This window comes from Psittacula echo (genome assembly GCF_963264785.1).
Source record: "Psittacula echo genome assembly, chromosome: 7".
NCBI lineage: Eukaryota > Metazoa > Chordata > Aves > Psittaciformes > Psittacidae > Psittacula > Psittacula echo.
In genome coordinates, this window is record NC_137740.1 from 29,475,667 (window position 1) to 29,497,636 (window position 21,970).

At 52.8% G+C, this 21,970-nt stretch overlaps 2 protein-coding genes across 10 annotated transcripts in view; both read left to right on the forward strand.

Moving 5' to 3' along the window:
* The window catches only part of AP2M1 (adaptor related protein complex 2 subunit mu 1), a 30,454-nt gene extending 20,301 nt beyond the window's left edge, over window positions 1-10,153 (forward strand). For 5 of the 6 annotated variants that reach the window (XM_080622372.1, XM_080622375.1, XM_080622374.1 and 2 more), the window contains 7 exons: window positions 4,178-4,313; window positions 4,413-4,554; window positions 6,878-7,021; window positions 7,493-7,628; window positions 8,355-8,452; window positions 8,598-8,709; window positions 9,053-10,153. In XM_080622372.1, coding sequence (XP_080478498.1) covers window positions 4,178-4,313; window positions 4,413-4,554; window positions 6,878-7,021; window positions 7,493-7,628; window positions 8,355-8,452; window positions 8,598-8,709; window positions 9,053-9,187 — 903 coding nt within the window. In that variant the 3' untranslated portion in view covers window positions 9,188-10,153. The remainder of the gene's footprint in view (window positions 1-4,177; window positions 4,314-4,412; window positions 4,555-6,877; window positions 7,022-7,492; window positions 7,629-8,354; window positions 8,453-8,597; window positions 8,710-9,052) is intronic. The other variant, XM_080622377.1, reaches the window with a different exon arrangement.
* Window positions 10,154-10,644: 491 nt separating this feature from the next.
* On the forward strand, window positions 10,645-21,592 carry ABCF3 (ATP binding cassette subfamily F member 3). Of its 4 annotated transcripts, XM_080623907.1 has the most exons (21): window positions 10,645-10,774; window positions 10,986-11,133; window positions 11,218-11,297; window positions 11,673-11,728; window positions 13,476-13,573; window positions 13,680-13,802; window positions 14,076-14,342; window positions 14,549-14,629; window positions 15,188-15,247; window positions 15,574-15,630; window positions 15,842-15,864; window positions 16,446-16,501; window positions 16,623-16,823; window positions 16,993-17,069; window positions 17,289-17,333; window positions 17,656-17,788; window positions 18,349-18,437; window positions 18,631-18,722; window positions 19,299-19,431; window positions 19,796-19,883; window positions 20,670-21,592. In XM_080623907.1, exons 1-21 carry the CDS (start codon window positions 10,702-10,704, stop codon window positions 20,826-20,828), a joined length of 2,139 nt encoding a protein of 712 aa, XP_080480033.1. In that variant the 5' UTR covers window positions 10,645-10,701; the 3' UTR covers window positions 20,829-21,592. The 4 variants fall into 4 exon arrangements, 3 of the variants coding, with proteins under 3 accessions (XP_080480033.1, XP_080480034.1, XP_080480032.1); XR_013957452.1 differs by lacking the exon at window positions 18,349-18,437 and having other exon boundaries at window positions 20,670-20,810; XM_080623908.1 differs by lacking the exons at window positions 18,349-18,437; window positions 20,670-21,592 and having other exon boundaries at window positions 19,796-19,965.
* Window positions 21,593-21,970: the final 378 nt, after the last annotated feature.

Below are 21,970 nucleotides of genomic sequence, written 5' to 3' on the forward strand. Positions count from 1 at the left end.
GGAAGGGCCGTGAGCTAGAATAATGACAGTCCCTTGTGTGTAGATGATGGCTGGCTTCAGGCCCTGTTCTGTGTCAGCTTCTGACAGAGGATAAACAAATCTACCTGCTGAACCAGAAATAGCTCTTCTCTGTGTGTAGATCTCACCAAGCAGGTCTGTTCTTCACCAGCCTTCAGTGTTTTTAGCTGTCAAGCCTTGTAATGAAGTATCGTTCAGACTTGTAAATCTTCCTGTCAGTCAGGAAGCTGATGTTATTCTGTCACTTCCTGTAACAACATTGCAGATCAGCATCAGTACAGTCTGAGCTTTCTCATGTTTTAGGGATTAGAATCTCTGCTGTGCATTTGGCACAGTATTAACTCTTGCAACAAATTTTACATGGAAGTGCACCTGGGGAAAAGAGACTTAAATTGGACTGTTCTTGGGAATGTGTGTTAAACTAGCTCTAATCCTACTTTGGGCAACAGCCCTCAAAACTAGGCTTCCCATCTTAAACAGCTCATTCTCAACCTCAGAAACCAAAAGACTCTTATAGTCACTGTTTCTCATTTCCCCAAGGAATATTACTCACCTTGTCCATTTAACACAACTGTGGAACTCATAATGAGGACTTAGCCTAAAACTTGGTCCTCTCCCCAGTGTAGCAGGTGAGTCAGGAAAAAAGCTGGGAGTCAGTTTGTACTGGAGCTGTACAGCAGAGATCTGGGTGAAGCTTCAGCTTCAGGGTACAAACAGAAGCAAAGTGCTAAGCGAGAGCTTGCCTACCTGACAACTGTGTTTAGGATAAGCAGAGGTCAAAGTGTTTGGGAGTTATTTTTCAACTCTGTTCATCAGCACTGACTTCTGAAGAGCTTCTTTGTAAATTTTTAACCTACTAATAGCAAGGCTAGCTGCATCTCAAGAAGGAGGTAGGAGAGAAGCTGCCCCTAAGCAGTGTATTTCCTGCCAGAACAGCAGTGTTTTGCAAGAGGGCACACCTATCAGTGGCCAGATGTGGGTGCATCCGATCTCAGTGCTCTGTCCCAAGCCCTAGTGTAAATCACTCTTGCCTTCTGCAGTGTGACATTTTGGGCAGTCAGCACTCAAGCTAGCTGAGTCAGCTCCTGTTCCTAGGAAAGCTTTAAACTAACCACCACCCTCATTTCCTTCCCTAGCTCTTTTTTTTGCTTTTTTCTGTTTTAACAAACTCATGCTGTTTGCATGCAAACCGCTGTCACAGCATCTTGCTTTATGCAACAGCAGGTTTAGTCCTTTCCTTACAGAGAGGACTCTGGACTTCAGCTTGACGTACAGAGCAGAATGACTGCATACTTGCTGGAATTCTGGGCAGCCCAGTTTAAAAAGCAAAAGTAATCCTTTCCAGGCACAGTATGGTGAAGAGCAACAACTGAAACAGCAATCTTCTGTTCTCTACTCTGGTACATTTAGCCTCCAGCTCCTCTTTCACTTACAGCCAACTTCTGGCAGGTACTTTGAACCAGAATCTGGGACTGGATGGCCTGTCTTCCATGTTCCTTCAAGCCTGCTTAGTTCCTGATGATGCTTTCTTGGGCTTGTGTCCTTATGAATTTAAGGAGCAAAATCCACAGTTGTGGCAGAATTTCCAAACTCAACTTTTTAACTTTGATCTTAATGAAAGATTTTAGGCATACTGAGCTGCTGTTCTCCGAATGCTCTCCCTGTATGGCTGCAGTGGCCTTTTCAGGCCTGGTGATTGCGGAATAAAAGATCTGCCCTTTTTTTAGAGTGTCTGATATTGGTGCATTGCTTGCCAAGGGAAGTGCCCCTGTGCTCTGGGAGTGGGGTGATGTGGCATGCAGGTTTTAAAATGTGCTGGTGTGCAGTGTGGCTTCACTTCTAATCTTTGCCCATAAGGTTCCTCACTACTCCAATAGCAGGACCGTAGGCCATGCTGATGTCCTGTATCAGAACTGATGTTCCTCCAGCAGAGGCTAAACCTGCTCTTACAGTTCAAGGTGTGCTCTGTGTACTCATAGCTCTTTGGATCCAGCCTGCATCTGTCCAGACTTTATGAACTAGATGAATGCTGTAACCTTCTTCCCCTCTTAAATGCTTTCTGGAAGTGTGAGTTGGTCAACTCTTTAGTTACAGCATTTCCCCAAACCTTAGGTATACTTCAGTGCTAAAATGTTATTATTACTTTTTGAAAGTGAGGAGCAGGCTGCCGCCAGCTGCAGGAGCCTGGAAACCTGCTGGTAGCTGTCTGCCTCATCAACATGCTGGCAACTATGTATAAGTACAACTGGGTATTTCTTGTCCTAAGTTAAAGCTGGCTTATTTGTCCAGTTTAGGGAAGCTCCCAGTTCTGAGGAATTTCAGACCCAGGTGCCTTCAGTCCTTCACTCCCTTAGGGAACATTCGTGCAGCTGAGTGCTCTTAGCTTCAGTACTCTCCAGGCATCTGCTTCCAGATCTATCAAGTCACTTTCTGTAACAGCCAGCAGAGGTTCATGGCACTGATGCTGTTGCAGGAAATGGGGAAGTCAGCACATGAGCAGTGTCCTTTTGAAAGCCAGAGAACTGGGTGTTATATCTATGTGTCTTTTGTTCCCCTTGAGCCTGAACGAGGCTGATGAGGAGGCTTTTTTTTTTTTGTGGTACAGACAAGGGAGGTGCTTTGTGCTGCATTGAACACTCACCTAGGCAGTTCCCAAGGGAGTATAAAACTGTCTCTTAGATGTTACAATAAAGGCTCTGCTTGCTCAAGGAGTGATCACATCTGTGGCAAGAGCATGTACGAAACCAAGCCACTGTTGATTTAAAGCTGAGATCATGTACTGCCACCCTGTGGGCCCAGTGCAGCTGGCTGCTGCAGCAGGACCCACTTTGCACAGTCTGTGTTGCGCAGTTGTGGTGGAAGAGGCAGAGTTAACCAGAATATAACTTCATACAGGACCCAGGCTTAAGATGCTGGCAGTCCTCGGTACCCGATGCTTCCCATAGTCTGGGCATCTCTGCCATAGTAATTAGTCAAGGCTTGCTTTAGGAATGGCAACATCAGGAGTTCAGTGTGTGTGGGAACATTACTGGGAGTGGTATTGGCCTGTCTGTCACTCCCTCTGCTCTATCTTATATTTGGGTGGTGCATAATGGGTCAGGTAACTTGGGTACAAGTTGCTCCCAGGGAGATTCCAGTTGGACACTAGAGGGAAAATTTTCACAATGAGAATAATCAGCCATTAGAATAATCTCCCCAGGGAAGTGATTAATTCCCCAACATTGGACACTTAAGATTTGGCTGGACAGGGTGCTGGGCCATCTAGTCTAGGTCATGCTTTGCCAAGAAAGGTTGAACGTGATGATCCTTGAGGTCCTTCCAACCTGGGATTCTGTGATGGAAGTCTGAAAAGCCATTTCATTGTTAGTAGTGCTGGCTTTCCTGAGGGGAGCTGAAGGGCAAAGCCCCTCATCTTGTTTGTAGTAATTAGCTACCTAATTAGTGATGAGCTGGCCTGCTTTGTTCTTGTCCTGAGGTAGCCTTGAGCCTAACCTGCCTCTTTCTCCCCTTCCTCTGTTTTCTTGCTACTGACCTGCTTGCCTGTTTACCCTGTGTGCACCACACTTGCTGCTATACATCTTCTTGACTTTCTGCGTGTGACTGGACCCCACCTGTAGCATCAGGTAGGAAACCTCCCTGTGCCTCTCAAGACAACCCTTAGTGCTTTTAGGAGGCTTAGAGCCTGTATGCTGTTAGATGCATGCTAGGTTAGTGTTGGTATGTAACTCTGACTGCGATCATTAAGAAGCAGTCCTTGGAGACTGTCTTGTGGCCCTAAGGTTTCATGTTGGATAAGGATGTGAACTGGTCTGTCAGCTGCTTCTCTGCTTAACATGGATTGATGCAACAGTCTGAGACATGATTTGGGTGTTACTGGTGCAGCCCATGCCTCCCTGCACCCAGATGTAGCTTAATGGACTGGCTAACAAAATGGAAGAACCTTTTTTGCTGTCATTATGACCAATTTTTAGTTAGGCGTAGAATTTGCTGTGTTGAGGAGAGAATGACCAAACTGGGGGGGATGTGACAGCACCCATATCTACCTGTCAAAAGCAGCTGTGTGTAATAAGTGACAAGTGATTGTTCTTAGATTTAGTGCAAGGTTTCTTCACCTTTGAATTTATCTAGAGGTTTAAGATGTCATTTTTTTTCCCTTCAGACTAAGGAAGAGCAGTCGCAGATCACCAGCCAGGTGACTGGACAGATTGGATGGAGACGTGAAGGAATCAAATATCGTCGCAATGAACTCTTTCTTGATGTGCTGGAGAGTGTGAATCTTTTGATGTCCCCCCAGGGTAAGTAGGAGGTGTTGAGCTGGCATCCTTCTCCCCTTCAGGCTTTGTAAGTGAGCACTTGTTGTAAGTGTTCTGAACTGTGCTTTTTCTCTACACCAGGTCAGGTTTTGAGTGCTCATGTCTCTGGCAGAGTGGTGATGAAGAGTTATCTGAGTGGAATGCCAGAGTGCAAGTTTGGCATGAATGACAAGATTGTAATTGAAAAACAGGGCAAAGGGACTGCAGATGAAACAGGGAAAAGGTAAGAGACGTTGGGGTAAAAGTCACTGCCACTAGGGACTCCCAGCGAAGGGCAGCAGTTAATAGCTTATCTGATCTCATAGACAAAGCTGGTATCTTCTTCCTTCAGATGTTACTGCTAATTTTTCTCTGGGTAGAGCAGTTGTCTGCAAGCTACCAGCCTGAGGGCCTCAGTACAGAAGGCTTCTGTTCAGCTCTTCAAGTATTAAGATTCAAATGTAGTGTTAAGTGTGGAGTTCTTGCAGCTGGAAACACTTCCACAAGATGTATTTTTCCCTGGAATTTGTGTCCCTAGCAGTTCTAATCAGCACAGAGATTCTTATTCATAGGATGCAGTAGTAGTGCTCCTAAGGAACTGTAAAGGAACCTCTCTGACCATAGCCTACTCTATCTGGACTGTGCCCAAACTAGAACAGCTGACAAACTCTGCGTAAGCCCCACCTGCTGACACACAGGGGGTCAGTGGCTGTGTGGATTGGAGGGAGGCTTATCCCTTCTGGGAGCTCAGCTGCCTTCCTTCCCAGTTGTACCTCAGTCAGTGCCCACATTGAAGCTGAAAACTGGGTCTTGTGCTTTTTCCAGCCTTCCTGCTTGGGGTGAAGAGATAAAAGCAAAGGGACTGCCACTTTTCTCTCGCTAACCATTTTCAACTCAACTGTGTTTCTCTTGGTTGTTTGTTTGGTTTTTTTTGCTGACCCCCAGTGAATTGGGAAGGTAGATAATCTGCTTGAGTTGCGTGTGCACTCTGCTCTCCCCCTGTCTCTTGCTTCATGTTGAGTTGTGCATGTGACTTGGATCTCGGACACTTTCCATGATGGTTCCCATAAATGGAGCTGTGCTGCTATTTGCCTTTTCTCTCAGAACCAAGCCAAGAGCTATCACTTCACTGTCACCTTTAAGCCATCTTTCTTATACCTGAATCTATGAAGTAAAATGGATGAGCCTCAGGTGGCTGCCTAGGGGGGATAGGTACTCTGGTGAAAATGTCACCTGCATAGGCCTCTGAAGAGTTAGCAACATTGTTCCAGAGCTTCTGTGGTATGACTGCCTTTGCCTTTAAATGTGCTATTGAGTTACAGAAGCAAGATGGACATGGACTCTTGCTAGGTGGTTCTCCCTAGCTGTGGTTCTCTTGTTGGCAAGAGCTTGGAGATGTTACTCTCCAGAAGTATTTTGTTATCAGGTGACCAAAAGGGACAGCTGCTGCTCTATTTTTTTTTTTTTTTTGACATTTAGCATGCAGCAGCAGCAAGCCCTGAACAATGCTGCCTGGGACCTGGAGCAGTGCTAGGCTGCAGGGAGTTCCCAGCAGTTTTCAGAAGAAACAGGAGCTTCTGAGCTAACACTGACTGTCACCTGGACAACAGGTTAGGGAAGAATAACTCCCACTTACGAAGCACAGACTATACCACTGGATTGTGTAACTAAACAGCCAGTCAGCCTGGGGTCACTCCGCTTCCTGTTTGTGCAGGTAATGGTGGCCCCTAGGGCAGCTGAACCTGCCTGTAGTGCTTATACTGTCTCAGCACACTTGCATGGTTGTCCTGTTCCTCCCAGCAGTTGAGGCAGCCTAGATATCACAGTACTACACCACTGCTGCTGCCTTGTTTTCTGGTCACGCTCAGTATCTGAGAGTTCTCAGCTGACCTCAGGACCTGTAGCAAGGAATGTGTTCTCAGAACCCAGCACAAGTTCTTTGCTGGCAGGTTAGGCTAGTGTACATAGGAGGACAGATGGTAGCTCTGTAGATTTTTAGCAATAAGAGATGCAAACTTTTAAGGCATAATATTGTCTTTGGCAAATGGGTTCATAATCAAACCACCTGCAAGCAGTGTGGAACTCAACAGCTGGAAGACATTTCTGAGCAGAAGACTCTGAACATGGCATGTCCTGGCTGTGTGGCAGTGGGATAGCTTTGTGGACAGGAAAGTGCTTTTTTTTTTTTTTTCTCTCCTTAGAACTGTGCTGTGAGAAGACTTGGGCTAGCAGAGTTGCCTCTGCACTTCTGAGGTGCTGCTGGCAGGCGGACCTAAGCATTGTGTTGCTGGCTATGACAGAAGGGTGCTCCTTTAATCTCCCTCCTCTCCTCAGAGAGAAGGGAGAGAATTCTTTCAAACAAGCTTCCTAAAATATGATTTTTGTGGTGGTGAAACAATAGAAGTCTGAGCCAAGAGGCTGCTGTCCCCTAAATCTCCCTGCCTCCCCATTTCCTGGACACCTGTAATGGCAACGTGCTCTGTAGAGTAGTTACTGCCTGGGCAGACTTTGCACGAAGATACCAGGGCTGCAGCTTGCACTTGTTTAACTGTGTCTTGTGTTTTTAGTGGCAAACAGTCAATCGCCATCGATGACTGCACTTTCCACCAGTGTGTGAGGCTCAGCAAGTTTGATTCTGAGAGGAGCATCAGTTTCATTCCACCAGATGGAGAGTTTGAGCTCATGAGGTACTGTGGTGGGGGGATGAACAGGTTGGTGTTGGCATTTGCTTGCCGCTACAGTAATGTTGCTGCTCTCAAGCAGCCCTTGAGCACCTAAAAAGCATGCCCTTGCCTTCTTGTTTTCAGATTGGAATCTGTAGAGTGTCCCACAAATCCTTCTGTTAAAAGTGTAGTAGCAGCCCAGCTGTGTGGTTTTCTTTGCCACAACCATAGTGTTTGACATGGGTTTCCTTACACTTTAGCTTGCTGTATTTGTTTTAGTGCTTAAAACTGGTGTCCTTGAACAGAGCCATTGGCAGGAACCAGATATAAAACTTGGGACTCAGAAAAACATCACTGCCCTACAGGAGCATTAGATCTCGCTACTGCTTCTTCCTGGCATGGCTCCCTTTCTGGCTGATGTTTCTAAGCCGTTTCCCGTATGCAGAGGCTGTACTAAAATTTGAAACTGTAAGGGAGTTAACTCCTTCTTAGAGTTCTCTCTTGCTTCCATCCCTGCAGATACCGAACCACTAAGGACATTATCCTTCCCTTCCGTGTGATCCCATTGGTGCGGGAAGTGGGTCGGACCAAGCTGGAAGTGAAGGTGGTGATCAAATCAAATTTCAAACCTTCCTTGCTGGCCCAGAAGATAGAGGTAAGAGAATAAAAAACTATGGTCTCTTGTACTTGAGAATTGTACCTCTGCTTTGTCTCCTGCTGCAGAGTCCTTATAGGTGATTCAGTGAGTCCTCAAGCTTGTACAGAACTAAAAGAACGAACTGGAAGCCCCACAGATGTGTGGTGCTGCTGTGCTGTGGAAGGGAACTGCTGTAAAGCAGGAAGGCAGAAGTTGTTTTCAATTGCACAAGCACACTGGCAGAGGCCTCATTCCCTGCAGCCTGATTCCCCCCAGTTCACGTAATGTCTTGGCCACTGTGAAAAGTTCATGTTCTTACTTCTGTGTGATCTGATGGTGTGTCAGACAGGCAGCAGGCTGTAAGCTGGTTAAGACAAGCTAATGGTGGCTTTGCAGCTTAGCCCATTCTAGGAGAGGCTTGCTGCTGCAAAGCTAGGCTGTCCAGAGCCTGGTGCAGCTAGGCCAGCCTTCTAAGCTCATCTGCCTGACACTAGGCAGTTCAGGCTGCAGGAAACCTGGCGGGTTCCTCATTGACTGTTTGCATTCTGAAAATGTGTTTGAACTTCAAAGCAAGAAACCAGAGAGCTAGCCTAGGATGCCCTGGAACATCGGTGTTAGCTGATGTTCTCTTGAGATCGGAGAGAGAAAGCAGAGGGGTCCAGGACAGGCAGTCTGCCCCTGAGACTGCACAGAGTGCCCATGCTGCAGTCTTCGTGCCCCTACTCACTGGGCTCTGCCTTTCAGGTCCGGATCCCAACACCCCTCAATACCAGTGGAGTGCAAGTCATCTGTATGAAAGGGAAGGCAAAGTACAAGGCCAGTGAGAATGCCATTGTCTGGAAGTAAGTGATTGTGTTGGATCTGGGGTGCTGCAGGGGAAAGGGCATGGGGAGGCAGTCTGTTTAGTGCTTCTTTCTGCCCTGAGCACATGTAGTGGAAGGGAGAATGAATTCTGGCACCTTCTCACTTCTGGGCTTTCCCTGATAGGATAAAACGAATGGCTGGAATGAAGGAATCCCAGATCAGTGCGGAGATTGAACTGCTGCCCACTAATGACAAGAAGAAGTGGGCTCGGCCCCCAATTTCTATGAACTTTGAGGTGAGTCCCTGTCTGCCTTCCAGGGAGCAGCTAACTTTGGAGAAGCTTTGTCAGTCCAGTCCCTTCTGCCCTCATGAGAATTGCATGCACTTGAGTGCTCCCTGTCCCAGGCTGGCATGTGACTCTTCTTAACATGAGGCCAGCGTGGTGGCAAAGCTAATGGATAAAAATGGCCCTTGAAGCCACTGGAGTCTGTCAGCATGCGTGCAGGAAGCAGGGAAAGGAACTGTGGCTCTTGGTGTCCATTTCTGGATGCATAACCCAGAGCTTCTAGGGCATTTGTGTATGGAGAACATCTTACCCCTCAGTTCCAATGCTCTGTTGCCTTTCCCTTTCTCAACAGGTCCCATTTGCACCCTCTGGGCTGAAGGTGCGCTACCTGAAAGTCTTTGAGCCAAAGCTGAACTACAGTGACCATGATGTGATAAAATGGGTGAGGTACATCGGCAGGAGTGGGATCTATGAGACCAGATGCTAGCCCCAGCAGGCTGGCGGGCTCCCTCTTCTCCAAGCCATCCTCCGCCTCTCCTCGGTCGTCAACTACATTCAGAGAAAACATCTGCCTGGCCCCTCTACACAGATTGAAAGACCCTGTGGCTCACCTTGGGTGCGGACTTGCCTGCCTGTGCTGTTACCACCCTCGCTGCAGCTGAAGTTCAGAACGTAGTCACGTGCAGGTGTCCAGCCAGCCTCCTGCTCCCCGTCCCAGGGTGAGGAAGGGCTAGTCTAACTCCCATCCTCGTGATCTTTCTAGGGAATGTCCACCATTAAACTCCTCTTCTGTTGGTGTCTCACTACTTGCATCATATCCTAGTATTTTTGAAGTTCTTGTGCATATGTACCCGTAGAATAGACCTAAACATAGACTGGACAAATCTGAGTTGAAGTTACCCTGGCTTCTGTACTAGCTATTGCTGTTGTGGTAGATGTTGCTGGCCAGTCCAAGATGCCTGGGGTGGTGAGTTTGTCGGGCCTCAACCAGAGGAGATGGTGGGCTCGTCAGATCTTGTCACCACCTTCTATTTCTTGCAAAGTCATCAGTATAGAGTCCTGCCGTGGGAAGGTTTGTGACCAAAAAGGATGAGGGTTTAGGCTCTTGCTGATGTGTATGTGGGTTGCATGGCATTTCAGGCCCTTGGAGCACTTACTCCACCCACTGCTGGCTGGAGCCAGTCTGTCCTTTCCAAGCCAATCAGAAACGTGGCCCCTCTGTCCCAGGGATGGTGAGCCAGCTGAGCTCTGTTAGGGTGTGAACAGGGTCTGTCCTCGGGGAATCTAACATGTAGTTGGCAGCCCCAGCCCACCTTCTCCACACTTCTACCAAATGCTTCTGGGCCATAGGAATGCTGCTGCTACCCACAATCCTGCTTCTGGTAGTGTGGTCTCCATTTTGTACACTTTGTGATTTGTCCAGCTCTGAATCTAATAAAGTATGTAGAATGGAGAAGGCTATGTGTGCTGCTGTCTGGGATTTGTGGCGTGAGAGCCTGGCTTGTGCCAGTGGCTTCCCCAGCCCTGGATTGCCTCTGGGTTAGTTGTGAAACGAGCAAGTTACGCTTTGGCTTCCAGCTGCTGCTGCAACCCCCCCGGGGCAAGGAAGGGTGCTCTGGGCTTTCCCTCCAGGGCTGGCTCACCGGAGCCTCCGCTGGGATGAACTGATCCTTGCTGCCCCGTTCTGGCGCAGGTGTGAGTAGATGGGGGCGGCCGAGCACAGACATGGTCCCGGTCGCAGGGCCTTGCCCCTGGCTGCCGTCTCGCGCGCTTGGAGGCGCCTCCGCCGCGCCCTGAGCGCCGGAACGCCTCTTTCCCGTGCCAAACGGTGCACAGCGACCCCGGCCCGAGCGCAGCCCCGCGCCGCTCCCCGCGCACGCGCGCCCCGCCCCAGACTCCACTTCCCGGCAACCCCCGCGCGCGCCGTCCCTTCCGCCTCGGCAGCGGCCCCGGGCTCCGTGCGGCGGCGGCACCGGCAGGGGGGCCCGCTCCGGCTCCGCCATGGCGTCCTGCGCCGACATTCTCCGCAGCGAGTTCCCCGACCTGGACGGCGAGGTCTTCGCTTACGTGACGGGTGAGCGGCGGCCGCCTCCTCGCGGCTCGGCCTCTCGCCCCGCCGCATGTCGCGACACCTCCCCGCTGTCGCGACAGGCTGCCGGGGAGGAAAGGGGGTGGTGGGAGCGGGTGGGTGCCACCTGCCGGCCGCATCGCGACATGCGGCCGTCCGTCGCGACAGCGCTCGAGCGAGCGGAAGGGTGTGCATCGGCGGCGCGGTGTGCCCGCAGGGATCCTGCACGGCGGCGGGGCCGACTTCGAGTCCGTGGACGACCTGGTGGAGGCGGTGGGCGAGCTCCTGCGGGAGGTGTCGCAGGACACCAAGGACGATGGCGCCATCCGGGAGATCTGCCAGCGCCTCTTCAACACCCTGCAGCTGTAAGGGTCCCTGCCCCGGCCCCCAGCGCCCTCACACCGCCCTGAACCCCACCGCCTCTTCCTCCTCCTCCTCCTCTCTCGCAGGGATGAGGCCCAGGCTCAGCGCTGCAGCCAGGTGCTGCTGGATGCCCCTATCCAGCTCTCCCAGATCACTGATGGATGTGGTGAGTGCTGCCTCCAAGGACCCCTGGCCACACACATCACTCCCCCCAGTTCCCATGCTCCATCCAGGGTGCCAGCAGCAGGGATGGGCTCGGAGCACTGAGTGTACATGTGCTGGACCTCAGGAAGCAGCTCGCCCCACCACTGTGTGCCCCGTGCTGCCCCTCAGAGGTGCTGTCCCTCTTGCTCTTCCCGCTGCTGAGCTGTGGCCAGTGGCACCCAGCTGCCGGCTGGGTGCAGGGAGAGGAGCCACCCTTTGGTACCCCCATCCCATGGGGAGAAGGAACAAGCATGTCTGCTCACAGGCAGACATTCAGGCAGCGCTTTGTGGAGCCTCTCTGGAGCACGTGCTCACCAGCCCAACCATCTTGTTGCAGCCGATGCCAGTGCGGACATGCTGCCGGGGCTGCTGCTGAAGAGAGGCCAGACCTCGGTAAGTGGGGACCATGCCCTTGTCTGTAAGGCAGCAGAGCTGATGGGAGCAACTGACGTGTGAGGCTGCAGGTGCCCTGCTCCGGTCAGCTTGGACAGACAGCCACCCTGGTTAGCAACACAGCTGCAGGGAGCACTGCTCCTCCTTGTCAGGTTCGCTGTGAGTTGGGAAACTCTTGACCTTGGTCTGGTGAAGAGGCTCAACAGGAGATAATGGTATATTAATTTGACAGAACCTATTTTGCTGTGATTTCTTAATGAGCTTCAAAAGGTGGTAGATGCAGTGGTGGTTCTCAGAGTGCAGCTTCTCTGACTCTCATAAAGACGTTCGGGTTTTGCAGCAGGGCCTTTGGTTGAGAAAACAGGATGCACTGGGATGACATTTTGCAATAGTCAATGAGATAAAATCCCAGCTCACGCTTAGATGTTGGGGTGTTATGGTGGGGAGTTAGCAGGGAGCAGCTGATTTCCAGAGAGTTGCTGTGGTTAGGTTGTATGCCCAACTTTAGCAATGGCTGTGGGTTGTCATGGTTTGAGAAATCAGAGTAAGAGCAGAGAAGTTTAGAAGCAGTTATGGTCCACAACCTGGAGGAAATTGTGATGTCTCTACTGACAAAATGTGTAGCTGCTCACTCAGGAGTGCCCTGGCTTCCCCTCTGCACTGGATGTGCCAAAGTTTGAGTACAGGTGAGATGTGGTGGTGCATCTGCAAAGCAAGGGCAGCTGTAGCTGTACAGGGTGGGCAGTCCTTCCACCAGGCCGATCTCTTGTAGAGCTCTCCCTTCCTGGGGTAACGTACTGAGAGTGAGAACTCCTCACTTGGAAACTGAGGCTGAACGTGATCCCCCACGTGTCTGAATGGAGCCCTAAGTGAAAGCTGGCAGCTGTTGCTGGTTTTGGCACTGGAGCTGTTGCTGCTGGGGTCGCTTGCTGGCTCTCATGTCCACAGCTCAAAAAGATCTTCAGAAAAATTGGAGAAGGTCTCAGGAGGTCTCTCAGGCTGCGGAGGACATGTCTTACTGGGAGGTCGGTACAGTTTACAGAGTGACTCAATCTGTCTGTAGGTATGGGGTCACAGCTCCAGTAACAAGATGCTCTTCAGTCTAGCATGTAGGTCTGTAATGTGCTCTGGTGGCTGAAGAGTTGCCTAGAAATATCTAGGAGTGTTCTTGGTCAGCCACAAGCATTTGACTTGACACAGGAATAAGCTGGAGTGGGCTGAGAGCCTGGCCAAGACCCGGGGCAGGTTAAAACACTTGGCTCCTTCTTGCCTCCAGGTTTAATTAAATGCTTTTTGTCTCCATTGTGATCGATCCATTGCATAAACTGAGTTTTTTCCAAGCTGGCTAAAATTTAATGTGTCAGGAAGGGGAACACCTCAGGATCTAGGGAAAGGCTGGGTGCAGGATGTAGAGATAGCAGGTTGCTGCTATTGAAGTGATTTGACTGACCCAGCTCCCTGGAACTACAGAAACTGGCTGTACCTTAGGGTCAGCCAAGCCCTTTGCCTTGCTGTGGCAGAACTGTTGTCTGTGAGCCATTGATTTAGGACTTCATTCCTGAAGTGACTTCCTGGCCTGATTAGCTTCCTCAAAATGCACTTGAATGTGTCACAGTTCCCCTGTCCTACCTCCCTCCTGCTCTCCCTCCTTTCCTTTCAGGCTTGAGGGGTTGACCGATCCCTTCTCCTGGAGCTGGGCTTTTGCTGAAGATGCTCTCTCATCTTTAAACTCTGTTTTGTGCCCCAGATGGTGAACGCCAAGAAACTGGAGAAAGCAGAAGCCAGGCTGAAAGCCAAGCAGGACAAGAGGATGGAACGGGATTCCTTGAAGTCATCTGGCCCTCTGTGAGTATGGAGGATGCCTCGAACATTCCCATTCTATTCTGCTGGGATCTGACTGTACCAGAGCTTTCCAGTTGAGCCCCTTTCTCTGTCTTCTGCCTGCCCACAGGGTCCTTGAGGAGGCGTCTGCCAGCCAAGCTGCCAGCAAGAAGGAGACTCGAATGGAGTCATCAGGCAAGAACAAGTCATATGATGTGCGCATTGAGAACTTCGATGTGTCCTTTGGTGAGCGGTGAGTGCAGGTGGGGAGGTGGGAAAGATCCTGGTTGGGGCTTTGGACTGTGGGGGATTGAGACTGAATTGGAGCATGGTTGAGAAATAACAGAGGGTATGGAAAAGGTCAGAGAGGAAGGTGGGCACCTACCCTCTTGCCTTTGGGCAGGAGAAGTCTGTGACAGTTGCTTGGCTCCAGCGCAGCCTGAAATATGCTGGGTGCAGGTGGCTGCTGGTTATCTCCCTCTCTGTGGGGCATTCTGATCCCTACATGCCTGCTCTCTTGCTGCAGTGTCCTGCTGGCGGGAGCAGACCTGAACCTGGCGTTTGGACGGCGCTATGGGCTGGTGGGCAGAAACGGGCTGGGGAAGACCACACTGCTGAAGATGATTGCCAGCCGGAGCCTGCACATCCCCTCGCACATCAGCATCCTCCACGTGGAGCAGGAGGTGGCAGGGGATGACACGCCGGCACTGCAGAGCGTGCTGGAGTGCGACACCACACGTGAGAGCCTGCTGCGGGAGGAGAGAGACCTGACAGCTAAAGTTAATGCTGGCAGGTGAGACGTTGCCGCAGCGTTTCCAGCCCTTCTATGGCCTCTTGACCATGAGGTCTCGTTCTGAGGTCTCTTCCTTCAAATAAAGGGCTCCGGTAGGGCTGGGCTGCGTCTTGCCTACCTTGGTCCTGCTTGTGGAGATCAGCCTCCCCCAGCACTCAGACCGTGATCCTGGTCAGTTCCACACGCTCCTCTTTGTCCTGCCACAGGGGAGAAGGAACAGAGGGTGCCAGGCTATCAGAGATCTATGCAAAGCTGGAGGAGATGGAGGCAGACAAGGCCCCAGCAAGGTGAGACGGGCGCTGAGGGCACTGCTGTCGGCATGGCCAGAGCTGGGGAGTGGTACAGGGCATGGAAGGGTGATGCTGTGGCCCTGGGATCTGGCACGTGGGGACAGGGAGCTCTCCTGACTGCTCTCTATCTTACCAGCTTCTTGTCAGCTTCTATCACAGCTCTGCTGGGTTAGGAGTAGTCAGGCTTCCTTCCGACACTGCAGGGATTTTTTTTGCCCCAAATGGCTTGCATTGTTGCTGCTGCTCCTCTCAAATCCCCCAGTTTCCTGCTGTCTGGGGAACGTTTCTGGGATGTTGGTGATAGTGACTCTCTTCCTGGTCAAAGAGCTGAAAACTCCTTGCAAATCATCTGGGACTTCATGTGGATGCTGTTCCCTGCTGGGCTGCATATCCCAGCCAAGTGCTGCTCTTGGGTGCGCAGGGAAGTTTTCTTGCACCAGAATGGCTTTAAACCAGGCAGTAGAGTCCCATTGGTGGCCATGGATCTGAGATCATGTACTGTGCTGTGCTGTTGGATGCTGTAGCTGGATTCCAGTTCTCTTCCCTTTTCCCCAGGGCATCTGTCATTCTTGCTGGGCTGGGTTTTAATGCGAAGATGCAACAGCAGACAACAAAGTAAGTCTCCAAAGCCCTGGGCACTGAGACAGAAATGGGTCTGGGGAGATGCTCCTGGTGAGCTCCCAGGCACTGCTGTGGCTGTAGGGGAGGGAAGCCCTGTGGGAGAGCAAGGGTCTATTCCTGCCCATCTGATGTGGCCTCCTGCCCTGGGGGTGCCTGCTGGGCCATTGATCTTGTGCTGTGCCCAAGATCCCTGCAGAGAGAAGATGTCTCTGGGTGACAGCAGAGCCAAAGGGCTGCTGGGGAGCAGGAAGCCTGGCAGGCAGGTAAACTTAAAAGGGTCCTGCATTAAACAGTAACCTCTCTGCAACTTCTCTCCTCAGAGAGTTTTCCGGAGGCTGGAGAATGAGACTGGCCTTAGCCAGAGCCCTGTTTGCCAGGTTGGTGTCCAGGCCTTCATGCTCTCGGGTTAACACTTCTTGCTGTCTGTGCTGTGAGTTGCAGGGATGCTGGCTGGGAGTCCCCTTGGTTCAGGCTCTCAGAGTGGGGAGCACTGGAGGCATCACAGCTCTGTGTGTGGGATGAAATGTGCTTTTCATTACTGACCCTGTGCTCTTTTTGTTTCTGATACCCATGTCTCGTTTTTCATAGGCCAGATCTCCTTCTCCTGGATGGTAAGTTGATACTGTGAGTCCCTTCCGACACCGCTGCTGGGCCTGCCTATGCCCTTGCTGGGGTTGGGAACACACTGTGGCCTTTAGCTGCCTGCTCAAAATAGTCCTGTGTGACAGGGCTGGACTGGCAGGGCTGCCGGTGTTCCCCTGGCATGGCGGTGGTGCGGGGAGTTCTGCTTGGGCAGCCGCTTTCACTGTGCCCAGCAGAGCTGCATGTCACCCTGCCCCAAGTGGTCCCTGTGATGTGCCCTGGCAGCCAGCCCACACTGGGGAGTGTCCCTTCTCTGCAGGGGGTGACACTGGGGCCAGGAGGCACCCACCTTGGGAGGAGGTTCTGGGCAAGATGCTGCTGCTGTGCATCAGGGTCTGGGTGCTGGTATGGTGTGGGGGGAGCATCCCTGCCCCTGTGCCCACACTCCATTAAATCCTACATGTGAGTCTTCTTGAGCTCAGAGGGGGGGAAGGTCCCGACACAGGGTCTCTTCCTCCATAATGCCGAATGCTAGTCTTTGCTATGTAAAAAAGCATAATCTAGCCGTCCTCATCCCACCTGATCTCAGTGCCTCTCTTCCTTCCCTCAGAGCCAACAAACATGCTGGACGTCAGGGCCATTTTGTGGCTGGAGGCCTACCTACAGGTAGGGAGTGGTGGGAGGCCCTAAGACAGAGCAAAGGTCAGGCTGGTCTCACCTCACTGGGTGGTGGGACTAAGCCATGTGCTTTATGGTGCTCAGACCTCCCTCTCACTGTCTCCTCCAGAGCTGGCAGTCGACCATCCTCGTGGTGTCCCATGACAGGAACTTTCTGAATGCAGTAGCCACAGACATCATCCACCTGCACTCTCAGCGGCTGGACATGTACCGTGGGGACTTTGAGAACTTCATGAAGATCAAGGAGGAGCGGCTGAAGAACCAGCAGCGAGAGTACGAAGCCCAGCAGCAGTACCGTGAGCACATCCAGGTACCGGGAGAAGCCAGTAGTGCTGGGGCGCTTTTCTCCTAGCCTTGTCCCTTCCTCCATGCTTCTAGACCCATGATGTGCCTGTATTGCTGCAGGAGATCTGGCAGCAGAGCAGGGTGGCTGGGGCTGAAGGGGACATAGAGTTCTCTGATGCTTTTCTCTCTTGTAGGTGTTCATTGACCGCTTTCGCTACAATGCCAACCGGGCGTCCCAAGTGCAGAGCAAGCTCAAGCTGTTGGAGAAGCTGTGAGTGCATCTGCTCCTTTCAGGAGGTGGGGAAGGGGCACTGCTCATGGGAAGAAACAGAGGTTCCCGGGGGTTTGGGCTTTTGGGTGCTCTGTCTTTGCTACAGAGGCTTTGGCTAGGCTGAGGTGTCACACAGCTGAACACTCTTATCTGGCCTTCTAGTGTGGGAACAGACCCCCAGTGCAATGCACCTCAGTTATGTGTCTCCTCTTCTTGCAGACCAGAGCTGAAACCTGTGGACAAGGAGTCTGAGGTGATCATGAAGTAAGTGTCTCCTGAGCGCTTGCTTGGAGAATGCCTGACTGTTTCTGATGTGAGCTCCTCCTGGGTCTTGTCCTGGCTGGAACAACCACCCCTTCCTGCGGGCCAGCCTTACTGTGACGAGGAGCCCAGACAGACCCCTGCATTCAGGCTGGGTTCCCTCTTGGGGCCAAGGCTGCTGATCTGTGTCCTTTTCTTGTGACCATCATTCCCAGAGGCCCTGCATGTCAGGGAGCATCCCTTGCCACATGGGGGTTTGCAGAGGTTGTCCCAGCAGCTGGGAGCAGGATCTCTGACCATCTCTTGCCTCTTCCTGTCTTCCCAGGTTCCCTGATGGCTTTGAGAAGTTCTCCCCGCCAATCCTGCAGCTGGATGAAGTACACTTCTATTACGACCCAAGTCACTACATCTTTCATTCCCTCTCCGTCTCTGCTGACCTGGAGTCCCGCATCTGTGTGGTATGTGGGGTTCAGAGTAATGGTGGCTGCGAGTGACCTTGGACATCCCTGCCCAGAGCAGGGCCAGCTTTGATGTTAGGTCAGGTTGCTCAGGTCCTTGTCCAGTTGCCTTCTGGATATTTCTAGGAAGGACTGTTTCTCCCATTCCTCTGGGTCCCATTGCAGCATTTGATCGCCCTTGATCCCGTTAGTGGGTGCCTCTAAGACGAGACTGGCTCCATCGTCTCTGTAACTCCACGTTAGCTGACAACAGTGGGGGTTTCTGCTTCATTGGATGGGGCAGCAGAGAGACACTATGGTTTGGAAATGAGGCTGGGACCAGGTAGTCCTTAGGCTCAAGGGTTGGGGAAGGAACATCTTCTAGCACTGCTGCCTGTGCTGTTCATCCATGATAGAAATGCAGCTGCCAGGTAGCTGGAGTCACTGGTTAGAATCTCAACCTTGCCCCCCTCTGCTGCGTGATCATCCAAGAGAGCTGAGATTCCCTGATCACTGCCTCCCTCTCCAAAGTACCTTGATGGGTTTCATAGTCTCCAATGCTGCTGCTGCTGCTTCTCTAGGTTGGGGAAAACGGAGCTGGCAAGTCAACCATGCTAAAGATCTTAATGGGGGAGCTGGCACCAGTCAGAGGGATACGACATGCTCACAGGTACCTGGTAGGAAGGGCTGGGGGACTGGGAGGAATGGTGCAGCTGGAGGGCTTCCAGGCTATGCTTTGGAGCGATGGGGTGATGGGGATGGGTCCTGCACACCCATGCGTGTGCCCTCTTTCCTGTAGCTGCAGCTGCGAGCACTGGCTTTGCAGGGCCTAGTACCAGCTCCCAATCTCTCTTATTCTGCAGAAACCTAAAGATCGGTTATTTCAGCCAGCACCATGTGGATCAACTGGATTTGAACATCAGTGCTGTAGAGTTACTGGCAAGAAAGTTCCCAGGTGAGTCTGCGCGATCCCAGAAGATCTGGGACATTGAGGTCTCCTCTGCTGTGCGTGGAGTGGCATCGATTTGTTCCATGGCCCTGGGCAGAAGGCTGTGTCACATCGGTGCCTGAGGGACACCACCTGCTCTGGGTTATCTCCCCATGTCCAGCCAAGTTCAGGACACCAGCCATGAGAAGTGGGTAGCTGGCAGCCTGCAGACCTCAGGCTGGTGCTCCGCCGTGGCCAGGTTTTGGGGACAGATGACCCGCTTTCCTCCTGGGCACGGAGTGAGCACCGGCTCCCCCTTCCCCAGCTCCCAAAACCTTTGGCTCTCTCCTCCATTATGACATGGTGGCAAAGGGACTGGGTGCACCATCACTCGGAGTTGGTCACCAGCCCTGCAGCCCCTGTCCTGATTGTGTCAGTCAGCTTTTCCCCACAAACCCCCCGCTTGGGAGGGAACTGCCTGGAAGCAGATACTGAATTCCTCCACCGCCATGCTGGTCTGGCACAGACTGGCCAAGCACATGGCACTGGGCACCCTGTGTGACATCGGGTGTGCCATGGCTGTGTTATGACACGTTCCTGCAGGGAAGACGGAGGAGGAGTACCGGCATCAGCTGGGGAGCTATGGCATCTCGGGGGAGCTGGCCGTGCGCCCTGTGGCCAGCCTGTCTGGAGGTCAGAAGAGTCGCGTGGCCTTTGCCCAGATGACTATGTCCTGGTAATTTTCTCCCAGATGCTGTTAATTTTGGCATGGCTTCATCCCTGGAGCCTGCTTGTCCAGGAGGAAGGCAGACATCCAGGGACTTTACAACACCCTGTGGAAGCTTTGTCCATGGCACTTTGTGGGGAGGGAGGTTGTCACCTTGGGAGGACTCTCCGGAAGGAGGCAGGTGGTTTTCTCCTGTCTTGGGATAAGAGGCACCACTGGAGCTGGGCAGTGTGGATCTTAAGCCAAGCACATGCTGATGGCTGTAGCTCCAAGCAGCTAAAGCAGCAGCATGGTGCAGGTCGCAGCGGTGCAATGGGTGCAGACCCAGCTGGGGCCTGTTCCCATGTGTCCTCAGAGCTGTCTTCTCTTCCAGTCCAAACTTCTACATCCTGGATGAGCCAACAAATCACCTTGACATGGAGACTATCGAAGCATTGGCAAAGGCACTGAATAAATTCCGGGTAAGGATCTCCCATTTCTGTAAAGCTTCCTGCAGCCTCCAGCTCAAGTTCCTGGGTATCTCAGCCAGAGGTGGATGGTCAAATACCAGTAGTGGCTTCAAGCCCAGGACAGAATTTGAGAAGTTGGTCACGTTTCAGCCTTAATCGTCCACCCTGAAAGTCTGTTTCACTTGCTGGCTTTGGCTGGCTGAGGCAGGCAACAGCAGACCAGAGAGCACCTTGTCCCCCATCTTGCTGTGACTTGTTGCGTGCTGCATGTGGCACTCAGCCCTGCCTTGGGGCCACTTCGATCTTCCTTAGGCATGTTTTATGGCTGATCTCCAATGATCTCCAGGTACCTCTGTGATCACTCTGGTTCTCACTGTTCAATAGTTGCTCAGGTTGCAGCAGTTTTCTTGCGAAAGAAAAGCTTAACTGAGGTTGCGGGGACCTTGCCCAGCCATATTTCAGCTGTCGTTGGCTCCATCTGGAATCTCCATCCCTAAAGCTGTCAGAGACCTGGAGAGCCAGTAACAAACCCTGTGGTCACCTTCCGAGAGCAGAAGCTAAATATGTTTCTGCTCCACGTGCCTCCTCCATATGTGATCTGTCTCTCCCCCTGGAGGAAGGAAAGGCTGGGATTAGGTCCCTGCCAGTGAAATACCATTCCATTTTCTCTGAAGCAAAAGGAAACCCAAAGTCCTGGGCAGGGGCTCAGGATCTCCCTGCCACCGGTGCTGGGCCCTGGGTTGTGCTCTACTAAGTTCCTTTTATTCCCACCTTTATCCCCACCTTGTGTGTCGGCAGGGTGGTGTAATTCTTGTGTCCCACAACGAGCGCTTCATCCACCTGGTGTGCCAGGAGCTGTGGGTCTGTGAGAATGCCACTGTGACCCGCATCGAGGGCGGCTTCGAGCAGTACAGAGACATCCTGAAGGAGCAGTTCCGGAAGGAGGGTTTCTTATAAGGGAGGCAGGAGCCGGACTGCGCTGGGGCTGGAGGTTGAAGCTCGACCGCCTTGGCATCCATCCCAACTGTGCCTGGCAGAGCGCCGAGGACGCTGCTGCCCGCATGGACAGTCAGCCATGCCATCGAACTGCCACCTGAGCTGCTCTCCCCTCCCGGGACCAGGCGGAAGGACAGTGAGGGAGCAGGAGCCCGGTGCTGTGCATGGCCGTGGGCACAATGGGGACTCTGCTGCTGGCCTGGGCTGTGCCTGGTGCTGGGCACACGGGAAAGGCTGTGCCTGGAGCTGCTGCTCTGCTGAGAGGAGGGAAAGAGGTGTCACATCCCGACCCCCCGGTGTCACTCCGTGCTCTGGAGGGCAAGAGAGGAGCTGTTCTCCATGTTTCTTGGCTTCTCCCTATGCCTTTTTTTTTTCTTTTTTTTTTTTTTTTTGTCCGGCTCCATCTCATGCCACCATCCTCCTGCCACCCTGGAGGGAAATGAGGCTTCTGCTGCTAAAAATGACCCCGGCCTCTTTCCCCCAGCCCCTGGAAGCTGGGGCTTGCTTGGTCGGTCCTCCCCAGGGGTTTGTGTTCGTAGTGCCGAGGGAGCCAGCGCCCGGCTCTGTCTGGGCCCTGCTCCCCCCTCCTTTCCCTGAGCTGCTACCGGCGCCTCTGCGCCTCAACGCCTGCCTCTGCTTGCAAACCGGTCCTGGGGTGGGGCTGTCCCGGGGTCCCTCGTGCCCCCCTGCACAGAGGTTGCCGTGTAAATAAACCCAGGATGCAGTGGGTGCAGTGCTCTCTGTCCTTGGGAGGGCTGTGGGGCTTGAAGGCGGGCGGAGGCGGGAGGGGTGTTTCTGCTGCCCTGGCCGCAAGGCAGCAGGGGTGCTTTCTGGATGGGTCTCGCCAAATTAAATGGCTCCTCCGTGGTGTGTGGGAGGCGGGTGCGCGGGCCGGGGGGTGCGGAGTCGCGCCGGTGCCCCGCTCGGGCAGGAAGGGAAGCGGGCTCCGGGTGTCAGCCCGGGCGGGTGCTGGATCCGGTTGCGGTGAGAGGAGGGGGCAGCGCGGGCACCCGGGGCTTGGGGTGTCGGTGCCCCGGGGCTGTGTGGGGTGGGCCCGGCCCGCAGCCTCCGCCCCGCGCCGGTGGAGGCTCCCCCCCACCGCC